We start from the raw sequence: 20,644 nt of genomic DNA on the forward strand, positions 1-20,644 counted from the left end.
ATTATACATTTATACTTTAATCGACAGGAAAACCATGTATATTAATATTACCTTTCACGTCTCCTTAAATATCTGCCTACACAGTACACAGTGCTATTCTGTAACATATTATAGCGAGTTAGTACTAAATTAGTGAAATTATTGACTTAGATTAAAAGTGATATATTTCAGACTTGTAAGAATAAAAGAGCTACAAAATAAAAACAAAGATCTAAAACAAAAAAAAAAATGTTTTATAAGAATGATGAAAAATATGTTACCCATCATAGGAATTTTAACTTATTCAAGAACTTAAGCTTAAATTCCTCTATTTGTTGCACATATCGACATGCCATTAAAACGATTGATGATGGTCACACAATTTGTGAAAACTGAAAAGGGTGTAATGATGATCAAGAAAGATGTTCTGTTTTTTTTGGTAACAAGAAAGATGTTCTTTTCTTCTTTGTAGTATGGATCCAAGGACATCAATTTATTAGTACTGCTTTTCTTGTCAGGTTGATGAACTATGTAGAAGGGGGATGTACATGTGCAAATCGGACAATTTACTTGTCCATGCCTCATTGATTTAAAATATTGCAAACAATTGTCTATTGAGTTAGTATTATTTATGTATGCGTATTATGAAATTTTTTTCTAACTTGTGTTAATATTATTGGTTAAATAATAATTTAAAAAAAATAAAAAAGAGATAAGGATACTAGACAGAAATCAGTTATGATGACTTTGATGACAGTTTTTTTTCTAATACGAATTCGTAATGTTTAACAATTTTGTCATATAACATTTTTATTGGTTAAATTAATCTGTTTGTCACTGAATTATTTAAGATTTTTGTTTAAGAAAAATCTGATACGTTTATAGTTTATAGCTAGTTAGATTCATCAGCTTATAAATAATTTAGAGACCTGCTAAATAATTAAACTAACAATCCTAATCATTAGAATATTGTTTAAGAAACTAATTAAAAAAAAGAAAATATTTATTATAAAAATGTTAGAAAAACATAATTTTTTTTATAAATAATAGAATTTATGCATTTTAATAAAAAAATTTATTCTTTTAATTCCTTAATCATAACGACATTTTGTGAAAAGGATGTAACGATCTTGAAGAAAGATGACCATTGGAGTTTGGATCCGTGGAGATCAATTTAATAGGACCGTTTTCCTGTCTGGTTGATGAAGGCATGGAGAATGGAAAAGTACGTGTGCAACGAAAGAGGGAAAATTACTTGTCCAAAAAGAAATGTCGTTGATTTAAAGTATTATAGACTATCATTTTTAGAGTTACTATTATTTTCTGGAAAAAAATATTTACTATTCCATCGTGCTAAAATAATTAATATTATATTAAAAAATTAAAATGATAATTATAGATATATATTTTTTCTTATACGTTAATTATAATAAAAATACAAGAAATATTATTTATCTAGATTGGATGAGATATTAGTATTATATTTCATGGATGAACTAGTACACTTGTGTTTTCATTGAAAATAACATAAAAATATTGTATTTATGAAATAACACCAAATCTTGCTAGTAAATTTAATGTGAATAAAATATATTTTTTCTCATAAATAAAAATATATTTAGAATTTATTATTATAAAATTGAAATGTGTTATTTTTTAAACTCAGACATAGATTTAAATAAATTTAAATAAATAATAATGATTTTTTTATATTAGTTATATATATATATATATATATATATGATATTTTTATACTTTTTTTACATACTTATGTATATGATCGATATAAAAAATAATGTACATAAGTTTGGATTTCCAAATCTTACTTCGAATAAAAAAATAGATATATTTTAATTTTGTGAACACAATAAATATACTATAAATTTTTGAGGAAGAATTTTGAATATTTTGATGAAGACAAAAATATATTTTAATAATTTAATGTTGTATTTGTTTTTTCTTTGATGCCTTGTTCATACTACTAAATTAAATTTGCGCCAAGTGTTTGGTAACTCTTGATGATAAATGGCACAAGATGGGCAAATATTTTGTTGAAGTAAAGTATTGGTGTTTTGGTCAAATGCTCCACCATTCAACACTACAAACAAAAGAACGTACTTAATCCCAATTAATGCGCCATCATAGAGGCAAGAGGTCCAATTTGCAACACTCTTTCATTTTAGCCGTCTTCTGACCTATCAACTACCTACCATTCAAATCAGTGAACGCTAAATCAAACAACTATTCTACAGTTAAAACACATATTAGCACTCCTAAAACCACAGCTTAACTATTTCTACACCTTTTCAAAACTTCTAGATTGTATCCAAACAACATAAAAATAATAGTCTCCCTCTAAATCACCATAATTTTAAAAAATACATTCTTTTTTATGAAACATGGATACAATCTTTTAGATGATTTTGATACAATTATTGGATTACAACCTTAATAACCGATATTCAGCAAATTTTCTTTGTGAGTTTCATCTAAATTTTATTTAAAAAGTAATACTAAAAATATTATAAGAGTTACATCTAAATTTTATCATTTTTTTTATTGAATCATTATTCTTTAAATTTTAGGTCAAACTATATGTTATATGTCTTTTTTATTCAGTCTTTTAAGTCTTATTTATCTTTTTTTTTAAGATTGAAGAATTGTGTATCTTCTCATTTTTAGATTGAACTATGTGAATCTTAAAGTTACCAATGATCTAAACCGACTAATCACCAAATACCAAACTCACTTTCAAAATGTCTCTCAGAACCTCAACTTATGAGTGAAGAAATGTGTTGTTATATAAAAATTTGTTAATTAAGAAGATAAGATTTACGATAACAAGAGATCTTCCATAATTCGAATCACTGCCTGAATTTTGTAAGAGAGTCTAAACTTGTGTAACTTCAACACCAATAGACATAAATAGAGTAAAAAAAGTGAGTCTGAATTACATTGAAAATCAACACGAGGATGAATAATTGGACATTTTTATTTTTAGAATAATATAATGAGATATAGATAACATTGCATCATCATATTTTTATGGCTTAAATATATTTTTATTTTTAGTAAATATTTGATTATTTATTTATTTATTTATACTTTGTGTTGAGTTTCTAATAAAAAATATTTTTATTTTTTGTTATTGGTATTTTTTTTAATCTCTAATAAATTAATATATTTTGAATATGCTTTCTAATAAGTTAAAAATTTTTATTTTAGTTTCAATTAATAAAAAATGAAAAATATTTATCATAGAACAAATATAAACTTTATTAATTTATCACGAACAAAAATAAATACACATGACAAAAAATAAAATTATTATTTTATTAGAGATTTATCGCAAAACAAAAATTTGTTAAAAAGAAAATACAATAATCGAATATGGATTAGGGATAAAAATATATTTAAGAATAATAGCGTATTTTAATTATTTTTTTATGACTAGTAGTTAAATGTATTATATATACAAATAATAATTTTCTTAAAAAAGAAAATGGTAAGCACTAGAAGGCGAGTGAAGAAGAAATCAAACTTGCGGACTCGTTTGGCCTTGTTCACAGTTAAACTCTTATTCCGTATTATTTTCCTCTTCTCACGAAAACTAGCGTTCTCTTCTCTTCTATTCTCTCTCTCTGAATTCTGATTTTGGATCCGAAACCACCAACGACGTCGTTGCATCACCTCTTCCTTGTCGCATTCGATTTCCGCATAGTTCTCTATTGCCGACGACGATTCAATTCCAATGGCGACGGAGCAGTTAATGTCCGGCGGCGGCTCCCGCTACGTCCAAATGAAATCGTCTCCGCCGTCGTCTCCGCCAGCCGCGGCGGCCGAGGAGATGTCCTCGGTCCCGTCGTTCCGGCACAGCGGCGCCGAGGCCAATCGGATTTTCGAGGAATTGCCGAAAGCCTCCATAGTCTCCGTCTCCCGCCCCGACGCCAGCGACATCAGCCCCATGCAACTCTCTTACACAATTCAGGTTCAGTACAAACAGGTAACGTGCCATCTCTCTCTTCGTAAATTTGGAATTCTCAACAAAAAAAAAAAGAAAATTTTCTGATCGCAACCACTGAAGCCAATTGTGTGAACAAAAAGCGAGGGAAATCCAGAGGAAATGGATCCTAATCATCCCATATTTGAATCCGATTGCTTCTTTATACGCTGCGTTTTTATGTGTGCGTATATTTGTACGTACTTACGTATGTATTTGGCGAATTTATCGTAGAAGGTTTAATTTGAAGACGCCAGAACTGCATGATGCAACGTTTCCGCAGTTTGTTTGTATTCTACAAAAGACTTCAACTTAGTTAGCTTTTGACTTTTCCTTTTAATTTTAGTTTCCCCAAACAAAAGTTTCTGCTTTTGCGCATTCACTTTTGGCGTTCACCAGCTTTGTAGTTGTTTAGAGTTGAAGTGTGTGTAAGAATTCTTTTCTTGAACAACAACAAATAAATTGTGGTGTGAATAATATTTTTATACGTGTATTGGCCTTGCCTGTTTCGCTGTGGGCCTGTGGCTTGGATGGTTGGATGGGAGAACAACATTGGTTGTTGAGTATTTATTTCTTTTAGTCTTCCTTCCTACAGGAGGGTACTTATATGTCTCCTTTGCATTCCAGTTCAAGTGGGAGCTAACAAAGAAAGCCCATCAAGTATTTATTTTGCATTTCTCGCTAAAGAAACGTGCCTTTATTGAGGAAATCCACGAGAAGCAAGAGCAGGTGAGCAATGTTGTTTATATTGATTTTTGGTTGATTGCCTTATATATGAATGGATTTTGTGCATTTATTATATTATTTTTTGGTGATATCATTTCTATCTAGCTAAGTTTGGATTTTGATGTAATGTTCACTGAAACATTATATTAAAGGTTAAAGAATGGCTTCAAAATCTAGGAATTGGAGAACACACTGCTATGGTGCAAGATGACGATGAAGGTGATGATGAAACTGTCCCGTTGCATACTGAAGAAACTCATGAAAGTGCCAAGGACAGGTGATCCCCAATGTGCAACTTCTGTGGCGCACTCAATGATTGCAACATGTTACTCTGTGGTCTTAATATCCTATAAGTTGATTTTTTGTGCAGAGATGTTCCATCTAGTGCTGCTCTGCCAATTATACGGCCAGCCTTGGGAAGACAGCATTCTATTGCAGACAGGGCAAAGAGAGCAATGCAAGGATATCTGAATCACTTTCTGGGAAATATCAGTATTGTGAACTCTCATGAGGTATGCTTTGTGCACGAGCTTTTAAAAATATGTTTATCATGTTATAGAAAACATTCATCGATTCATTGTCAGTTCATGTGTCAGATATTTCTGATATACATAGAATGTTATATTTTGATGGTATGGGTAGGGTTATTTATTAAGTAAAAGTGTAGTTGTGTTTCTTTACTACACTGGCAATGTAATAACTTGATTTTGGATATTAGTTTCATTAAAAGGAAGCTAGATGCATGATGATTTCACCATAGTGAGGGTGGCGTGGGTCAAATGTACACACCCAAACTCCTCATGAGTAGAATTAATTAGTACTAGATTGCAAGCTAGTGACTTACTATTGCATCAAAACTCGCTCTGGGATATTAGTGTTATTGATAAATATCAATCATGCAAGTTTGCCAAGACACTGCACCTTTGCATGTGAAATCCATGCATCTGATTACCAGATTTGGCAGGGAAGGCTAACATCATGAATCTGTTTCAAATAAGGCTGACATGGTTCTTGTTGTGGTTCTAGTCTGGAAATAGCCTCTCCATTCTTAGGGCTAAGGTTGCATGTATAAGACCTTCCAAGACCCCACAATGGTGGGAGCTTGTGCACTGGGCTGCCTATTGGTTCTGTTAGGCTTGAAGTTTAACAAATTGTTGCCACTTTTTTTGGCTACCACATTTGTAAAACATTTTATTTTCAGTTGAAGTCCATGCATGCCTATTTATGTTTTCTTTATTAGCTGTTTTGTTGGATGTTTGATCTTCTCCATTTGATTTCTAGTTGAAACTGTGGTTTTTTTATTTTATGGTCACTAAACGCTTGTTTTTACTATAAGAAATTTTATGTTCTAGGTTTGCAAGTTTTTGGAGGTATCAAAGTTATCTTTTTCACCTGAATATGGTCCTAAGCTGAAGGAAGAATATGTGATGGTGAAGCATCTACCCAAAATCCAGAAGGATGATGATTCCAGAAAGTGTTGTTTGTCTGACTGTTTTAGTTGCTGTAATGACAATTGGCAAAAGGTATAGAATCCTGCTTTTGAAGTTGGTTAATATGCTTCACTTATCTTGGTGTTGTTCAATCCTTTTTTGGTAACTTTTATTATATTTTGTTGAACTTTCTATTAGAACTTTCCTGTCTTTATATGTGCAGGTATGGGCTGTACTGAAACCTGGATTCTTGGCATTGCTGGCAGATCCTTTCGATACACAGCCTCTGGATATCATTGTTTTTGATGTACTGCCTGCCTCAGATGGGAATGGGGATGGTCGATTATCACTGGCGAGTGAGATGAAGGAACGAAATCCTTTACGCCATTCATTCAAGGTGAGATGGGTGCTCTTTTTTCTCCATTGTTGCTTCGTAGTAATGTGCTTTAAAATAACACCAATTCATATGGTCTTTCTGTTGGTTTTATATCATATCTTGATTAAATCCTCAATTTGGTCCTTCAAAATTTTTCAGAACATCAATTCGGTCTTTGAAAGATCAGTGACATCAAATTGATGCTCAAATTATAATATTTGGTCAATGATATCAATTTGATCCCTGTAATTAGTAACTTTTGGAATTTAAAAGCTTTCTTTTGAGGACCAAATTGATGTAAATAATCTTTTGAAGACCAAATTGATGTTCCAAAATTCTTTCAAGGACCGAATTGAGTTTTATTCTTATGTAATTACTAGCCATTTGTGGTTGTTATTAGATGTATGATGATACTATACAGAGAAAGATGCCTTTTTAAATTGTAACACTTAACTGAGTATTATAGGTGACTTGTGGAATCCGGAGCATCAGAATTAGAGTGAAAAGTAGTAGTAAAGTTAAAGATTGGGTTGCTGCAATCAATGATGCTGGACTCAGGCCTCCTGAAGGCTGGTGTCATCCTCACCGTTATGGTTCATTTGCTCCTCCAAGAGGCCTAGTCGAAGATGGAAGTCAAGCCCAGTGGTTCATTGATGGACGAGCAGCATTTGAGGCCATTGCTTCTTCAATTGAGGCTGCAAAATCAGAGGTTTGTTTTTCCAGTGCCATAACATTCAAGCTCACTCATGACATACATACATGCACACCTATAGATAGATAGATAGTGAGCGAGAGAGAATAATGATTATTTTCAAGTTTCTGTTCAATGATTGAGAGATTCATGCAGATATTTATCTGTGGGTGGTGGCTGTGCCCAGAACTGTACCTACGGCGACCTTTCCACACTCATGCTTCGTCAAGGCTTGATAATTTGTTGGAAGCAAAAGCTAAGCAAGGGGTTCAGGTAACCTTTAATATGAGCTCTTACACAACGCTTTGCCATTTTAAGAGACTCATTTTTTTAATTACTTTTGTTTTTGAGTTGTTTAAAGAGATAATTACAACCATTCCAAGGATTTTAGTATGATGATGGCTTTCAGTCATCTTATCTGCATTTGCTTTCTAATGTATTAATGTTGTGTCTTTTACCAGACGACTACTTGTTGTCTGTTCCTGAATTTGTTTTTCATTGCAAAGTGTATTGTGTTTAGTTTGGGGTGTTGCCCAATATGTGACCTGACTTGAACCCTGGTTTGGCTGAAGCAAATGGATGTGGACCTGTAGATATGTTTGTGCATGTGTGTGTGGCATGAGGGTTTGAACATTGAGTGACTGCCCCTTGTAATCTTACAAAGTGAATATTTTGTCTTCACCCTTGGACATTGGCCTAAATTTCACTTTAGGTACAACAAGTTAAATTTTTGGTGTATTTTGCTTCTCCCAGTTTTCTGTATGCACACCTTGTTTCAACATTTTTTTTTCTTTTCTAAACTTTGAGTCATTGCAAAGTGCATGAAGCATGGATGCTTCAACAAAGGTTTCAAATCCATTTAAGCTATGTATTGAAACTTGTAAAAAAGTTTGCTGTGTCACAGTGTCCATGCTTTTACTTTGTACCATATGCTTGCCAAAATCCATGGATTTTGCGTAATTAGGTAGGGAGGGATGACGGTTTGTTGGATTCTTTGAATTGCATAGCATAGTACAAACTTTGACATTTGTGAAGATGGATCAACAAAATTCTGTTATTGATCTCCCCTTTCTTGGTTGAAGGTACATACTATATAGAACTGTAGTTTTCCATAAATGTTTTTGATATCATAATGGAGAGTAGATTAATTGAATTATTTTATTACTTAATAGCTGATCAGTACAGTCCTTATGATAATCAAGTAGTTACAAAGGTACTCAGCTGTGATGTATGCCACTGGGACAATGCATGTTCCAATTGCTTTATTTCCATGTAAGTGTCAAGATTTACATGACTTTTTAATGCAGATTTACATGAATTTTTTAATGCAGATTTACATTCTTCTCTACAAAGAGGTGGCTCTTGCTTTGAAAATAAACAGTGTTTATAGCAAGAAAAAGCTTCTTAGCATTCATGAGAATGTGAGGGTATTACGCTATCCTGACCACTTTTCTACTGGTGTTTACCTGTGGTATGCAATTACCCAAAACTTTGCATTTAGTCTTATGGTTTTATAACAAACTTATGTTTTTTTTATCAAACATTATCAATTATACTTCACTTTTGTGGTTTCTTATTTGTTTGTGATTATTATACACAGGTCGCATCATGAAAAACTAGTCATTATTGATAATCATATTTGCTTTATTGGTGGACTGGATTTATGCTTTGGTCGTTATGACACATCTGAGCATAAAGTGGGAGATTTCCCTCCTCTAATCTGGCCTGGAAAAGACTATTATAACCCAAGGTAATTTTTGTGAATAGAAAATAAAATCACAAAGATGCTTTGTAGGAGTTTGTTTGGCCATGCTGTGAAATTGATGAAAGACTGTTATACACACTTCTATTGTTTGGAGAAATAATAGAAGAGTGTATATGTGCCAGTAGTAGCTCAAAATCTGTTGTTAGAGAGTAGTAAGAAAATGTTTGCTTATATTATGCATTTTTTTGGTTTAAAGGAGGGGAGGGGAGGGTCTCCTGATTTGGTTTACTAGGGTAGAGGATGGAAAATAAAATCTTAGGACAATTTAGTCTATACACAGTCCAAGACTTATAAATTATTTCCCCTCCGCCCCATATCCCTCTTATATTGGAAGGGAGACACAATTGGGAGGGATGGATTTTGACCCCTCATTTCTCCTCCCCTCCAACCAAGCATTGTTAAGGAGCAAAATCAGAAACCAGAAAGAAAAAGCTTTTTTGAACTAAGTTGTTTCTTTCCAATCTTGTTTTATAATTTTTATTTAGACATGTTTTTTTTATAAGTAATTCTGAAAAATTTATAGTTCTAAAGATTTCAGTTATTAAAATTGAACATATATGTCTCATGGAAAATGTTCCTCTACACCCAAAATCTTATGCTTATCTTTACACCTAGCAATTTTTTGGTCAAAAAGAGAGGAAGAGACAGGAGTTTGATATGATTTTCCCCCCAAAAGTGGTAGTTGTTTATATGTATGTGTGTAGGTGCTGAAATAATATTGTTGATGTTTCATATAGTGCATTTCCCATTTGTATTCAAATTAACCTCAATGCTTCATTTAATTCACTTTTCAGTTTTATTCTAGCAGAGGCAATATTTGACATGGAAAACACTTAAGAATCCCAAGAACAATCTGATTAGGGATAAAATAGTGTATGTAGACAGTCGACATATGATCTCTATATACATTAGTGTTAGTATTAATTACAATGATTTGATCCTAATTATACAGGTATACAATTCTATATTAGTTCCTAAGATTGGTCCTAACATTTTACACATAGATATGATATGCTACAATAAATATCTATGAAATTCCAAAGAAAACAATTGGCAAGCTTGCACTTTGAATGTGTTAAGATGTCATTCATCATTAATTAATCATAGACAGCTCTTTCCTGCTGAACGTTAGTAATATATTCATTTTCAATTTTGACAGAGAATCTGAACCTAATTCATGGGAAGATACAATGAAAGATGAATTAGAACGTGAAAAATATCCTCGTATGCCTTGGCATGATGTTCATTGTGCCCTTTGGGGACCACCTTGCCGTGACATTGCTAGGCACTTTGTTCAGCGATGGAATTATGCCAAGGTTAGTCTTATTTTGCAGTTGCATTGAAGTCTTGAAGCATTCTGGTCCTATTCCTATATTCCCAAAATAGGAAATAATATTTTTTTTATTAACATCAGAGGAACAAAGCTCCATATGAGCAAGCAATTCCATTACTTATGCCTCAGCATCATATGGTTATTCCACATTACTTGGGAAGAAGCAGAGAGATACAGATTGCAAGTAGGAACATTGACAATCATAGAGTTCTCAAGAGAGAAGATTCATTTTCCTCATCTTCCCAAGACCAAGATATTCCTCTACTTTTGCCTCAGGAGTCTGATGGGTTGGATACTCATGAAGGAGACCAAAAATTGAATGGGGTAATCTCCTTTTCACATCAGCTTGACAAGCCAAGAAGGATCAGCAGTGGTCTTCCATTCTCGTTCCGGAAGGCCAAAATTGTAGCAGTTGGCCCAGATACACCAATGAAGGGCTTTGTAGATGATCTAGATTCTGAGCATGATCGTGAGAAAATGTCTCTTGATAGAGTGGCTCATATTGATTTACAAAGTACAAATCCAGAATGGTGGGAAACACAAGAACGGGGTGACCAAGGAGGTTTTGCTGAAGAATCAGGACAAGTTGGTCCTCTTGCTTCCTGTCGTTGCCAAGTGTGTTGCTCTCATGACCTACTTAAATATAATTGTCATTGACCTGTACGATTTTTTCTGTCATATACCTTTTATATGTTCATCTCATCAAAGGTTCGTTAAAATGTAATAATGCTATTTTTGTCGTTAAATATTAGTTATTGAGAGAAGCCTGATATTTTTTGGTAACCCCTGGCTTTGATCCATTTTTTTAAAACATAAAGACTAAAATCCATGTGAAATTAGTGATATTTTATCTTGCTGGAATTATTAAATTCCACGACAGTGCATTACATTATCTTATTTCTTTTGTTCTCGTCACTTTTATGCTGCCAATTTTTCAACATAGGTTGTTGTATTTTCTCTCATTAAAATAACCAAATTGATAGGTTATTAGGAGCGTAAGTCAATGGTCTGCTGGAACAAGTCAAACTGAAGAGAGCATCCACAATGCCTATTGCTCTCTTATTGAGAAAGCTGAATACTTCATCTACATTGAGGTATTAAATAAACTTCCTCCGTATATCTCTGTTGAATTACAACTTTTTGAAGATTGATGGTTTTGCAGATGATTATACCAAAAGTGGTTTTACATTGTTATAATAATAAATCCATTTAAAAAGCCTGCTAATAGATTGAAATTAAGTATGAAAGAGCATGGATACTTATTACCTGAGATACCATGTAGTTATTGTCTAAAGTAACTAAAATGATACTTGTCACATCCTTAATCTGTTCTGGACCTTTTTCTGACTGTTCCATTTCATCTCTGGGAGCATATTCCAGAATCAATTTTTTATCTCGGGTCTTTCTGGAGATGAGATGATACGGAATCGTGTGTTAGAAGCTTTATATCGACGGATTATGCGAGCTTACAATGACAAAAAATCTTTCAGGGTTATAGTTGTCATACCTCTCCTGCCTGGCTTCCAGGTTCCGATTAATTTTATTCTTTTATTCTGTTTCAACACTGTAAATATTGCTTTTGCATGAATGTTAGACTGATTTCTCAGTTATCTAGGGTGGTCTTGATGATAGCGGTGCAGCATCCGTGAGGGCCATAATGCATTGGCAGTATCGAACCATTTGCCGGGGGCAGAATTCTATCTTGCATAATCTTTATGAACTTCTTGGTTCTAAAATACATGACTACATCTCTTTTTATGGCCTAAGGTCTTACGGTAGACTCTCTAATGGTGGCCCTGTGGCAACCAGCCAGGTATTCTTTCGCATCTGTCTATGGTCATATACAGAGGTAGTTTCAGTCAGCTTAATGATATGCACTTTTTGCAGGTGTATGTTCACAGTAAAATCATGATTGTTGATGATTGTATTACTTTGATTGGATCTGCTAATATTAATGATAGGAGCTTACTTGGCTCCAGAGATTCTGAGGTACAGTTCCATACCCTTTTCTGCTCATATGCTGCACGAGTTTGATTAGGGGTTTAGATTACTACATTCTCTATCTCATTTTATGAATCTTCATTGAATTAATTTTCATCAATGCTAATTTTTATGTTACAGAAACAAGTTAGTTGATATTGTTGAATTTAGAGGGGGAGAGGAGAAAGATAGAATAAAATGTTTTAGAGAGAATTGAGAACGGGACTGCTTTCTTGTTCAAGAGCGTGCTTGTGTACATAAAGAATTAGAGATTATACATAGCATTCATATACGTAGACTCTTAGTAGACTTAGTGGAGACTATTTTCCTTGACTTATATTAATTGAGTGCAACTTCCTGATTACTAATTCCCTCGAACACCAAGTGCATTTTATCATATGATACATGAATGTACTATTTCCTAATCCAACTGATATCTAGTTAGCTTTTCTTGTCTGTATATTTTATTGGAAAATTTTAGACTGCAAATTTAATCCTCGATGTTGATAAACTTTGAATTTCCTTCTTCATATCATCAGTTTGACATAAATGTGATGCTCACAAATTTGAGGGAACACCTTAAAATAAAATATTAACTAATGAAAGAATAATTTCAACTGACAGGTATATCTTATTGCCAACACCCTTTTTCTCACTTTTAAAATTGTGTATTGAATACATAGATTGGTCTGTTAATTACTATTTGCTGTAGTTTTTTAACTTATATTTGACTTTTTAAAGTAATTTATTAATGCATAATTACTGTACCCCTTTCTGTTCCTTTTATCATCCCACATATGGATTTCAGATTGGTATAGTTTTAGAAGACAGAGAGTTTATTGGTTCTTATATGGATGGAAAGCCTTGGAAAGCAGGAAAGTTTTCCTTGACCCTCCGATTGTCATTATGGTCTGAACACTTGGGTCTCCCTATAGGAGAGGTTAGTGACTTTTCATTCTTTAGTGAGTAGTTGTTTCATGTGCCTGATTTGTAATGGCTAATTTAATATATTTTCCTTAGGTCAATCAAATAATGGACCCAGTTGTTGAATCTACTTACAGGGATATTTGGATGGCAACAGCAAAGGTAATTAAGAAAATAGAATGTTAATATTCATTGCTATTTTGACCTGTTTTTATATGAATAAATGGTGTTTTAACTTTTAAGGGATATATTCTTATAAAATTACTTTTACATGAACATTTTGATTCGTGAAATTCATTCTTCTAAAATTAATTTTTACATAAATAATTATCTTTTAAAAGTGGCCTTTGCCCTTTTGATTATATCATTGCCCTTCCATCAAGTTTAGGATTGAAGACCAGAGTTGATTGTAGCTGTGATACAGATTTGCCTTTTCAATTTGTATGTGTTTTTTTTGAGGTTTCTTTTCGTTTCATTTTTGTTATTTTGGCCAAGTAGTAAATTACCTACTTCAACTTTTGGCAAATTGCCCCTGATGTTTTTGCTTTGGCAATTTTCCCACTTCAACTTTACACTTTTAGTAACTGAAAACCATTTCTAAAATTTTAAGTCTCATACAACACAGTCTCGTACAACTTCACTTCGAATTTCTTAATGCTAGAAAGTATTTGGTTAGGAAAATATGAAATAAATACAATGATATGTTTGGAAAAAAAAATAATGTAACTACAAAGAAAAAATTGTATATTGTCAAATGTTAAAAGTTTGAATGAGTAAACCACAAAAAATTAAGACTTGAGGTAGCAATTCAGGAAAAATTTAAGGTTAACATTAACATGGGTATTTGCAATTTAACCTTTTCTAAAACATTTTTGTTATTTTAGGAGGATATCATCTAGTCTTCTAATTTGTATTTTCATAGATTGTATTAGAAAATGTTCAAATATATTTTCTGCCCTCTCAATTACTGATTTATCGGCAAAAGGTATGTGTTCATTAGTGCAAGGCAGTGCAGTGAATCGTTTTGAAAAAGGGGCAGGGAAGATTAGAGAAGTTTCAGGAAACGAATTCCTTGTAAAATATTCATTGTTTAGGAAATACTAATCACTTCACTACTCATTATCATTTGAGTGATTAGTTCCAAAATTGAAAATATTTTTGCAGGGTCACCCCCCGCTTTTGTTGTTCTTCCTAAGGATTAAACTCATGAGCCATACCGTCATACCATGAAATTATGAGAAATGGTAGCTAAATGGATTTTAAGACAAGAAACTCACATTTCAAAGAACCACTTTTGTTCTATGCTATAGCCAGATTAACAATGGAAGCAATATTTATGAAGATTGATGGAGAGGCACTGAAGGAAACAGAAAGATCTACTAATGTTTTGACGTGGGAGAGGTGTATGGTAGGGTGCCAAGAGAAGTCTTATGGAAGGCTCTAGAGAACAAAAGTGTTTGTATGATAGGGTTACAGCTAGTGTTGGGGTCACTTAAAATTGCCTAGATCACATCGAAAGTCTACTTTGTCTTATCTTTTTACCTTAGTTTTGGATGTGCTTGCTAAGCATATCAAAGAGCCAATTCAACAAACATGCTTTCTGCAGATGTATAATGCTAATGGGAAAGTCAAGAGAGGGGAATAAATGTAAACTAGAGTTGTTGAGAAAAGCTTGGGAAGCACATGGTTTTTGATTAAATAGAAGTGGAATGGAGCATTTGAAAAGTAAAAAGGCGCACACTGACAACTAGCTTAGACTTAAAAATTGAGGATCTTACTATTCCAAGTTACTAGTTTGGAGTATTTTGAATGTATTATACAGGCAAATAAAGATATTGAGGGAGTTGTAATTCAAGTTAGGTGAGGTAAAATGGAGAAATGTCAGAGTCCACTGATGTTATTTGTGATAGAAATATCTTGCGAAGAAAATTTTCCCACTGTGAGAATGCTATCTGGCATTAAATGTCGGGTGGTAAAATGTCCTCAAGAGCATAAGCTCAGTGTTGAAGAGATGAGGAGGCTGTTATGGGTTAGTGGCTTGTGGACATACAAGACATGATAGGATTAAGTAATAAAGCATATAGTAAAAATAGAGGAAGCAATTGAAGAAAATATGGTAGACCCTTAAGTTGTTTCTCTGCATGAGTAGACTGATAGAAGCCCTTGTAAGTTGAAGGACTAAGGAGAGTTGGATCAAATGGAGGATAGTCTTCTAAGTTAAAAGTAAAGGGAAATTGAGAAAAATTCTTGTCGAAATCATTAAAAGGACAGACTTAAGATCTAAATTAACTTGCTAATGATTTTCCAACAAATCTAACTGTCAGTCCTTAGTGTGGGGAATGAAAGACAATTGGAAATGACATCTCTGATCTGCTAAAAGACCCAGGTCGATAGTATGTGCTTGAACTTGATGGCATGGAAATTTTACAGTTACCCATTCTCTCCCAAAGCCCTTTTAGGGGGCAATGCTTGCTTCAGGAGTCTGACATTGTTGTCAGATTACACTTTAGCTCAATCACCTTGGGACTTATTTAGGTCGCATTACTATTTAGTTGTACAAGAGATTTATGATTGGATGTTCTACGTTTTAAGCGGTTAGTCATGTAAATGATTCAGATAGATCATCTTTTCTTTCTGTTTATGTTTCCAAATATTTTCTAGGTGATTGAATACCCTAGATCTTATGCTGTTTCTGAATAACTGAACATGAAATGAGACTTCAATAATAATAATAATAATAATACTGATTATTGTCCTTGGATACGTTTTACAGACAAATACTACAATTTACCAGGATGTCTTTTCTTGCGTACCTAATGATCTGATACATACCAGGTATGTTGTAATAATTATCGCCCATCTTACATCTTTTGGTGAAACTTCCCCATTGTCTTGCACTAACATCTATTTTAAACCTTATGTTTCTGCAGATTTTCTTTCAGACAAAGTGTGGCGTTTTGGAAAGAAAGAATTGGTCACACAACCATTGATTTAGGAATAGCCCCAGAAAAATTAGAGTCCTATCATGATGGAGGCATTAAGAACACCGATCCCTTGGAGAGATTAGCATCATTGAAGGGTCATCTCGTCTCCTTTCCCTTGGAGTTCATGTGTCAGGAAAGTCTAAGACCCGCTTTTAATGAAAGCGAATACTACGCCACTCAAGTTTTCCATTGAGGATGTCTGCGAGTATATAACACATCTTGGGTTTTTTCTTTTTCAATTTTTACAGGGAATTTGTAATGTAATACTTGCAGAATTCCTTTTTATTACAATTCTGCAAGTGAGAAAAAGAAAAGGGGGGGTGGGGGGGGGGGGGGGGGGGGGGGGGCAGACAGGGTATAATCACGATGTTCTTGTATAAAGAATGTATCTGTAACTGCTCACTGTAAAAAGAACATCAGTTTAATTTTTATAGGAAAAAAAATCAGTTCAATAATATAACGCCGATATTTGTTATCAGATATTTTTCTTTTCCCCCACTAGGGTTGTTCAATTCGAACCAAATTAATCTGTGGCGAATTGTTCCAACTTGCATTTACAATTCGGGCATACTGAATCAAATTGTTTGAGGCGGTTCCAATTAAACTTCTCTGAACTGTCCTTTGAACCGGTCCAAACTGCTTTGAATTGATCTGAACTGATCTAAACTGGTTTGATCTGTTTTTAAGGGCCATTTATTTTGAAAAAAAATAATTTTTTATTTTCACTTTTAAAAATGATTTGACTGCATATTATTGAGTAAAAAGATAAAAAAATATCTTTATATATGTCACATCCGATTAGTTTTTAAGGGCCATTTATTGAGTAAAAAGATAAAGTATGTCAAATGCACCATGGACCAGGTATATCAAATGTCATTTACTCAGAAAATATTTTTTATTTTATTTTCACTTTTAATTACAAAAGCACCACATTATTTTAATTTTGCTTCTCATTTTTACAATGATTTATGTTAGAATACGTTTCTTATACTACGAATGTCAAAAGTTAAATATATTTTATTTATCAAAATAATGATTTTATAGTAGAGATTGTGATTTATGAATATTAAAGTCTTGGTCACAGTGGTTTAGAAAGGCTATCTTGCACTTTCTGATGCTTATCCCGTGTGCAGTTCTTTTTGGTTAACTCTTCGGTTAGCAATTTTTAATAGAAACAGTTCAATTTGAAAAAACTGAATCATACAACAGTTCAGTTTAGTTTTTATTGCAAACAGTTCAATATCAGTTCTTCCCTTAAAACTCTAGGAGTGGGAAACTGCAAATCACTTCAAACTCTACCAAAGCTTCCCCATTTCCTTAAGACTGTATTGTTTCCTTCAGCGGCTGTTGAACAACTAGCGGAAAACAGGAAAAAGGTTCTGTTCTTGAATTGCTTGAAGTTGGATCAACAATCTCTTGAGTCCATTGCGTTGAATGCACAAATCAATGTGATGAAATTTGCAAACCAGCACCTCTCTACAGCGAATCACGATGATATTGAAAATTACAAAGATTATGATAAAAAACTTCATTCTTATCAAGTTCTTTACGTGTATCCAGGAAGTAGTGTTCCAGAGTAGTTGGAGTATATGACAACAAAGAATTATATAATTATTGATATCTCTTCTGCTCCACCTTCTCCTCTGGCAGGCTTCATTTTCTGCTTCATCCTTGGTAAGTATGGACGTGAATGGTTTGAAACAATTGAAGCTAACATCACTATAAGTGACGATGACGGTGAAGGTAAAAATGACAGTGTCAAAATGAACATAGATCATTGGCATGTCAAAATTGAATCAGATCACGTGTGTGATGTACGACCTAAGATGATATGCCTTTTTTAAATAGCAGAGGAAAAAATCAAACAAGGTTCAAAATTGAAGTTGCAATGATGATTCAACCCTTATACGAAGAAAGGTTTTTACTACCGCAGCAGGTCTTTAAAGGATTCGGGGTCAGCCCAATAAGCACCTCAGCATATAACAGTTTCATTCAACAAATGGAATTGCGCGACTCCATGCATCAATTTCATTAACCGAATGGAATTGGGCTGTGCCTGGTAACATCCCAGGTATTTTCTTCCTGTGGTTTTCAACGAAATATTTGATTTAGAAGAATGCATATTATTTCATGCTATAAGAACTTAATTGGTTACAACATTCAAGTTATTAACGTGAGCTCTTATAATTTGAAGTTATAATATGGACCTGCTAAGTTCTTAAACAAGCAACTATAAGTGAGGATTACTCAAAAGACAATAGTATACATGTGTTCTCAAAACTACCAAGGAAGATACTAGTATGCATGTATTGTTATTGGTAATGAATATGATCCTAGGTAGTCCAAGAGATGATTAGAATTTTTTTTTTTTTCAAAAAAGAAGTAATGCACATTACTATTGCCAGTTTGCATGGTTTTACATGTACTGGGTTAGATATATATTATGAAACAGGAAGTTTTGGTCTTATGTTGGTGTTATCTAGATTTTTGTAGGGAAATAGCAAAGCAATAAGCTCTTACCTTCAGCATCACCTTTACCTCTTACTGAAACACAGTATTGCTTAAGCTGTGACACTTTCCCTGGCTCTGGCATTCTTTTGAATATTGATCCATACATTACCTGGTATTGTTCATGTGTATTCCTGTCATAAACTCTTTTAAGTTGTAAAAGTGTCATGATATATTTTCTTATTATATAAAAGTAAATTTTATTTGTTCATCTTTCATTTTGTTATTTTTAAGGTTGGCTGTCAAAATAGATCACTTGATATGGTCTAGTATAAAAGATTTAGGAGAAGACTTATTTAAGGAATTCAAACTCATGTATTCAACAGCTCCCATTTTTTCTTATCAGGTCAAAATGTCCTTTTCAGGGAGCTCTAAATCATAAAGATTACGCACTAGATCCTAGTTGTCAGAGTCCAGATCCCTTCCAAAGGATCAATCAAACGAACAGTAAATTTAGAATATGGCTTTATCACTTGCTGCAGAGACCTGTTCCAAATTCTTGCAGGTACTAGTCCATAGAAAAATAAATGGGCAATAATTCTATTTGATGGCCAGCCTGCAGCCACAATCAAATTTTTCTCCTTGAATCTTTTAAAAGTAAGTGTCTAAGACATGTATATGTCTTTGCATATTGTTATGTACTTCCCACCTTTAACACGAGTCTTAGATGGAGGATTCTGTTATTTAAGAAGAATCCAAAATTTGTGGAAGACACGAAAATGTTAATTTTGAATTATCAATAAAGGAAATAGAAACATCTATTGCAATTTGATGTGTCTTACATTTATGAGGTTATAAGCCACACTAAAAAACCAAGGTTAGAAATCCTGACTAGATACGACAACATGAAAAACAAATTTGTAACTTTTTGGAAACTGTAAGATCCTACATGTGAAAAACAAACATGAATCAAGCAACTTTTGTCCTTCCAATATGTCAATTTCATGATCAGGTCTCAAGAAACTACAATCATGACCCACAACTAGTTCCGCAACCTGCACATTATTCAAAGGTTCAGGCTTCTTACTGCCTAGTTTCTGCAACTGTTGAGAAAAATCTAACAGCTTCTACCTTGTCCGGAACTAAATATCAATAGATCATTTCCATCATTTCCTCTTTTTTTTTTTTTTTTATTTCTAGCTTCTATTTCGTTTTGATGCTCAAAGCCTCAACTTCAGATGTTCTTTCAAGTAGTCCAACATTTTCCCCTGGAACCAGATGAACTCCCTGCATAGATTCACTATTGGTAGATGCTCCTATCTGGCAATCACTGGAAGATGTACACTGAACTCTTATCTTGCATTCAATACCTTTAACTTCATTATCTCATAAAAATATAATGTCTACCAAAGCAGTCACAAAGTTGCACCCTTTTTACTCTACTTGCATTGCTGACTTCTCAACTCTAGCACGAGCAGAAAGCTTGTATCTATACTGCTCAATTTGCTAGTGATGTGATTTGTAGGCATTTGTGTTGAGAAATGCCATCATAATTTCCCTCCTCTGTGAACTCAAAATAGGCACTAATGCGGAAGCGTAAAGTAATAACATCATAAATTTTTAGCATGAAAAACCTTCTTAATGTGAGTAAAGAAAAATCACGGAACCCGTAGGCCTCTTAAATCTCCACTATACTAATAATGGGAATACAAAATACAACAACAATGTATCTTCAATTTGTGGAAACATCTCTCTCACAACAACAAATTTTCTCTCTTAGGAAAAACTCTTTCTAAGGATCTCTCTATTTTTCTCTCACAATTTCTCTCTAAAAGTGAGGATCTCAAATGCTTCTTGCTTGTGTTTGTGTTGCACTTCACCTCCTCTGTTTATAGAGGAATTGCCAAGACACACTCTGCTGCACTGAAAATCATGTGCCTTTGAAAGTGAATTTGCACGTTTAAATTCATGCATCTTTGGTGCATCAAAGTCTATGGCTTGACCCACA

At 33.4% G+C, this 20,644-nt stretch overlaps 1 protein-coding gene across 2 annotated transcripts; it reads left to right on the top strand.

Moving 5' to 3' along the window:
• The first annotated feature begins 3,520 nt into the window (after positions 1-3,520).
• LOC114388002 (phospholipase D zeta 1-like) lies at positions 3,521-16,511 on the top strand. Of its 2 annotated transcripts, XM_028348322.1 has the most exons (20): positions 3,521-3,982; positions 4,607-4,708; positions 4,858-4,982; positions 5,076-5,217; positions 6,058-6,228; positions 6,359-6,532; positions 6,978-7,220; positions 7,359-7,475; positions 8,534-8,673; positions 8,803-8,952; positions 10,127-10,283; positions 10,382-10,915; positions 11,284-11,394; positions 11,681-11,827; positions 11,916-12,113; positions 12,188-12,289; positions 13,089-13,220; positions 13,301-13,366; positions 15,978-16,039; positions 16,135-16,511. In XM_028348322.1, exons 1-20 carry the CDS (start codon positions 3,731-3,733, stop codon positions 16,379-16,381), a joined length of 3,372 nt encoding a protein of 1,123 aa, XP_028204123.1. In that variant the 5' UTR covers positions 3,521-3,730; the 3' UTR covers positions 16,382-16,511. The 2 variants fall into 2 exon arrangements, with proteins under 2 accessions (XP_028204123.1, XP_028204124.1); XM_028348323.1 differs by lacking the exon at positions 3,521-3,982 and having other exon boundaries at positions 4,604-4,708; positions 4,883-4,982.
• The last annotated feature ends 4,133 nt before the right edge of the window (positions 16,512-20,644 follow it).

This window comes from Glycine soja, chromosome 15 (assembly GCF_004193775.1).
Source record: "Glycine soja cultivar W05 chromosome 15, ASM419377v2, whole genome shotgun sequence".
Taxonomy (NCBI): Eukaryota; Viridiplantae; Streptophyta; class Magnoliopsida; order Fabales; family Fabaceae; genus Glycine; species Glycine soja.

Bases quoted from the DNA above. Each gene is read 5' to 3' on its own strand.
- LOC114388002 (XM_028348322.1), top strand. From the start codon at position 3,731: ATGGCGACGGAGCAGTTAATGTCCGGCGGCGGCTCCCGCTACGTCCAA. The intron at 4,983-5,075 runs GTGATCCCCAAT...TTTTTTGTGCAG, and splicing joins CATGAAAGTGCCAAGGACAG to AGATGTTCCATCTAGTGCTG. The intron at 5,218-6,057 runs GTATGCTTTGTG...TTTATGTTCTAG, and splicing joins GTATTGTGAACTCTCATGAG to GTTTGCAAGTTTTTGGAGGT.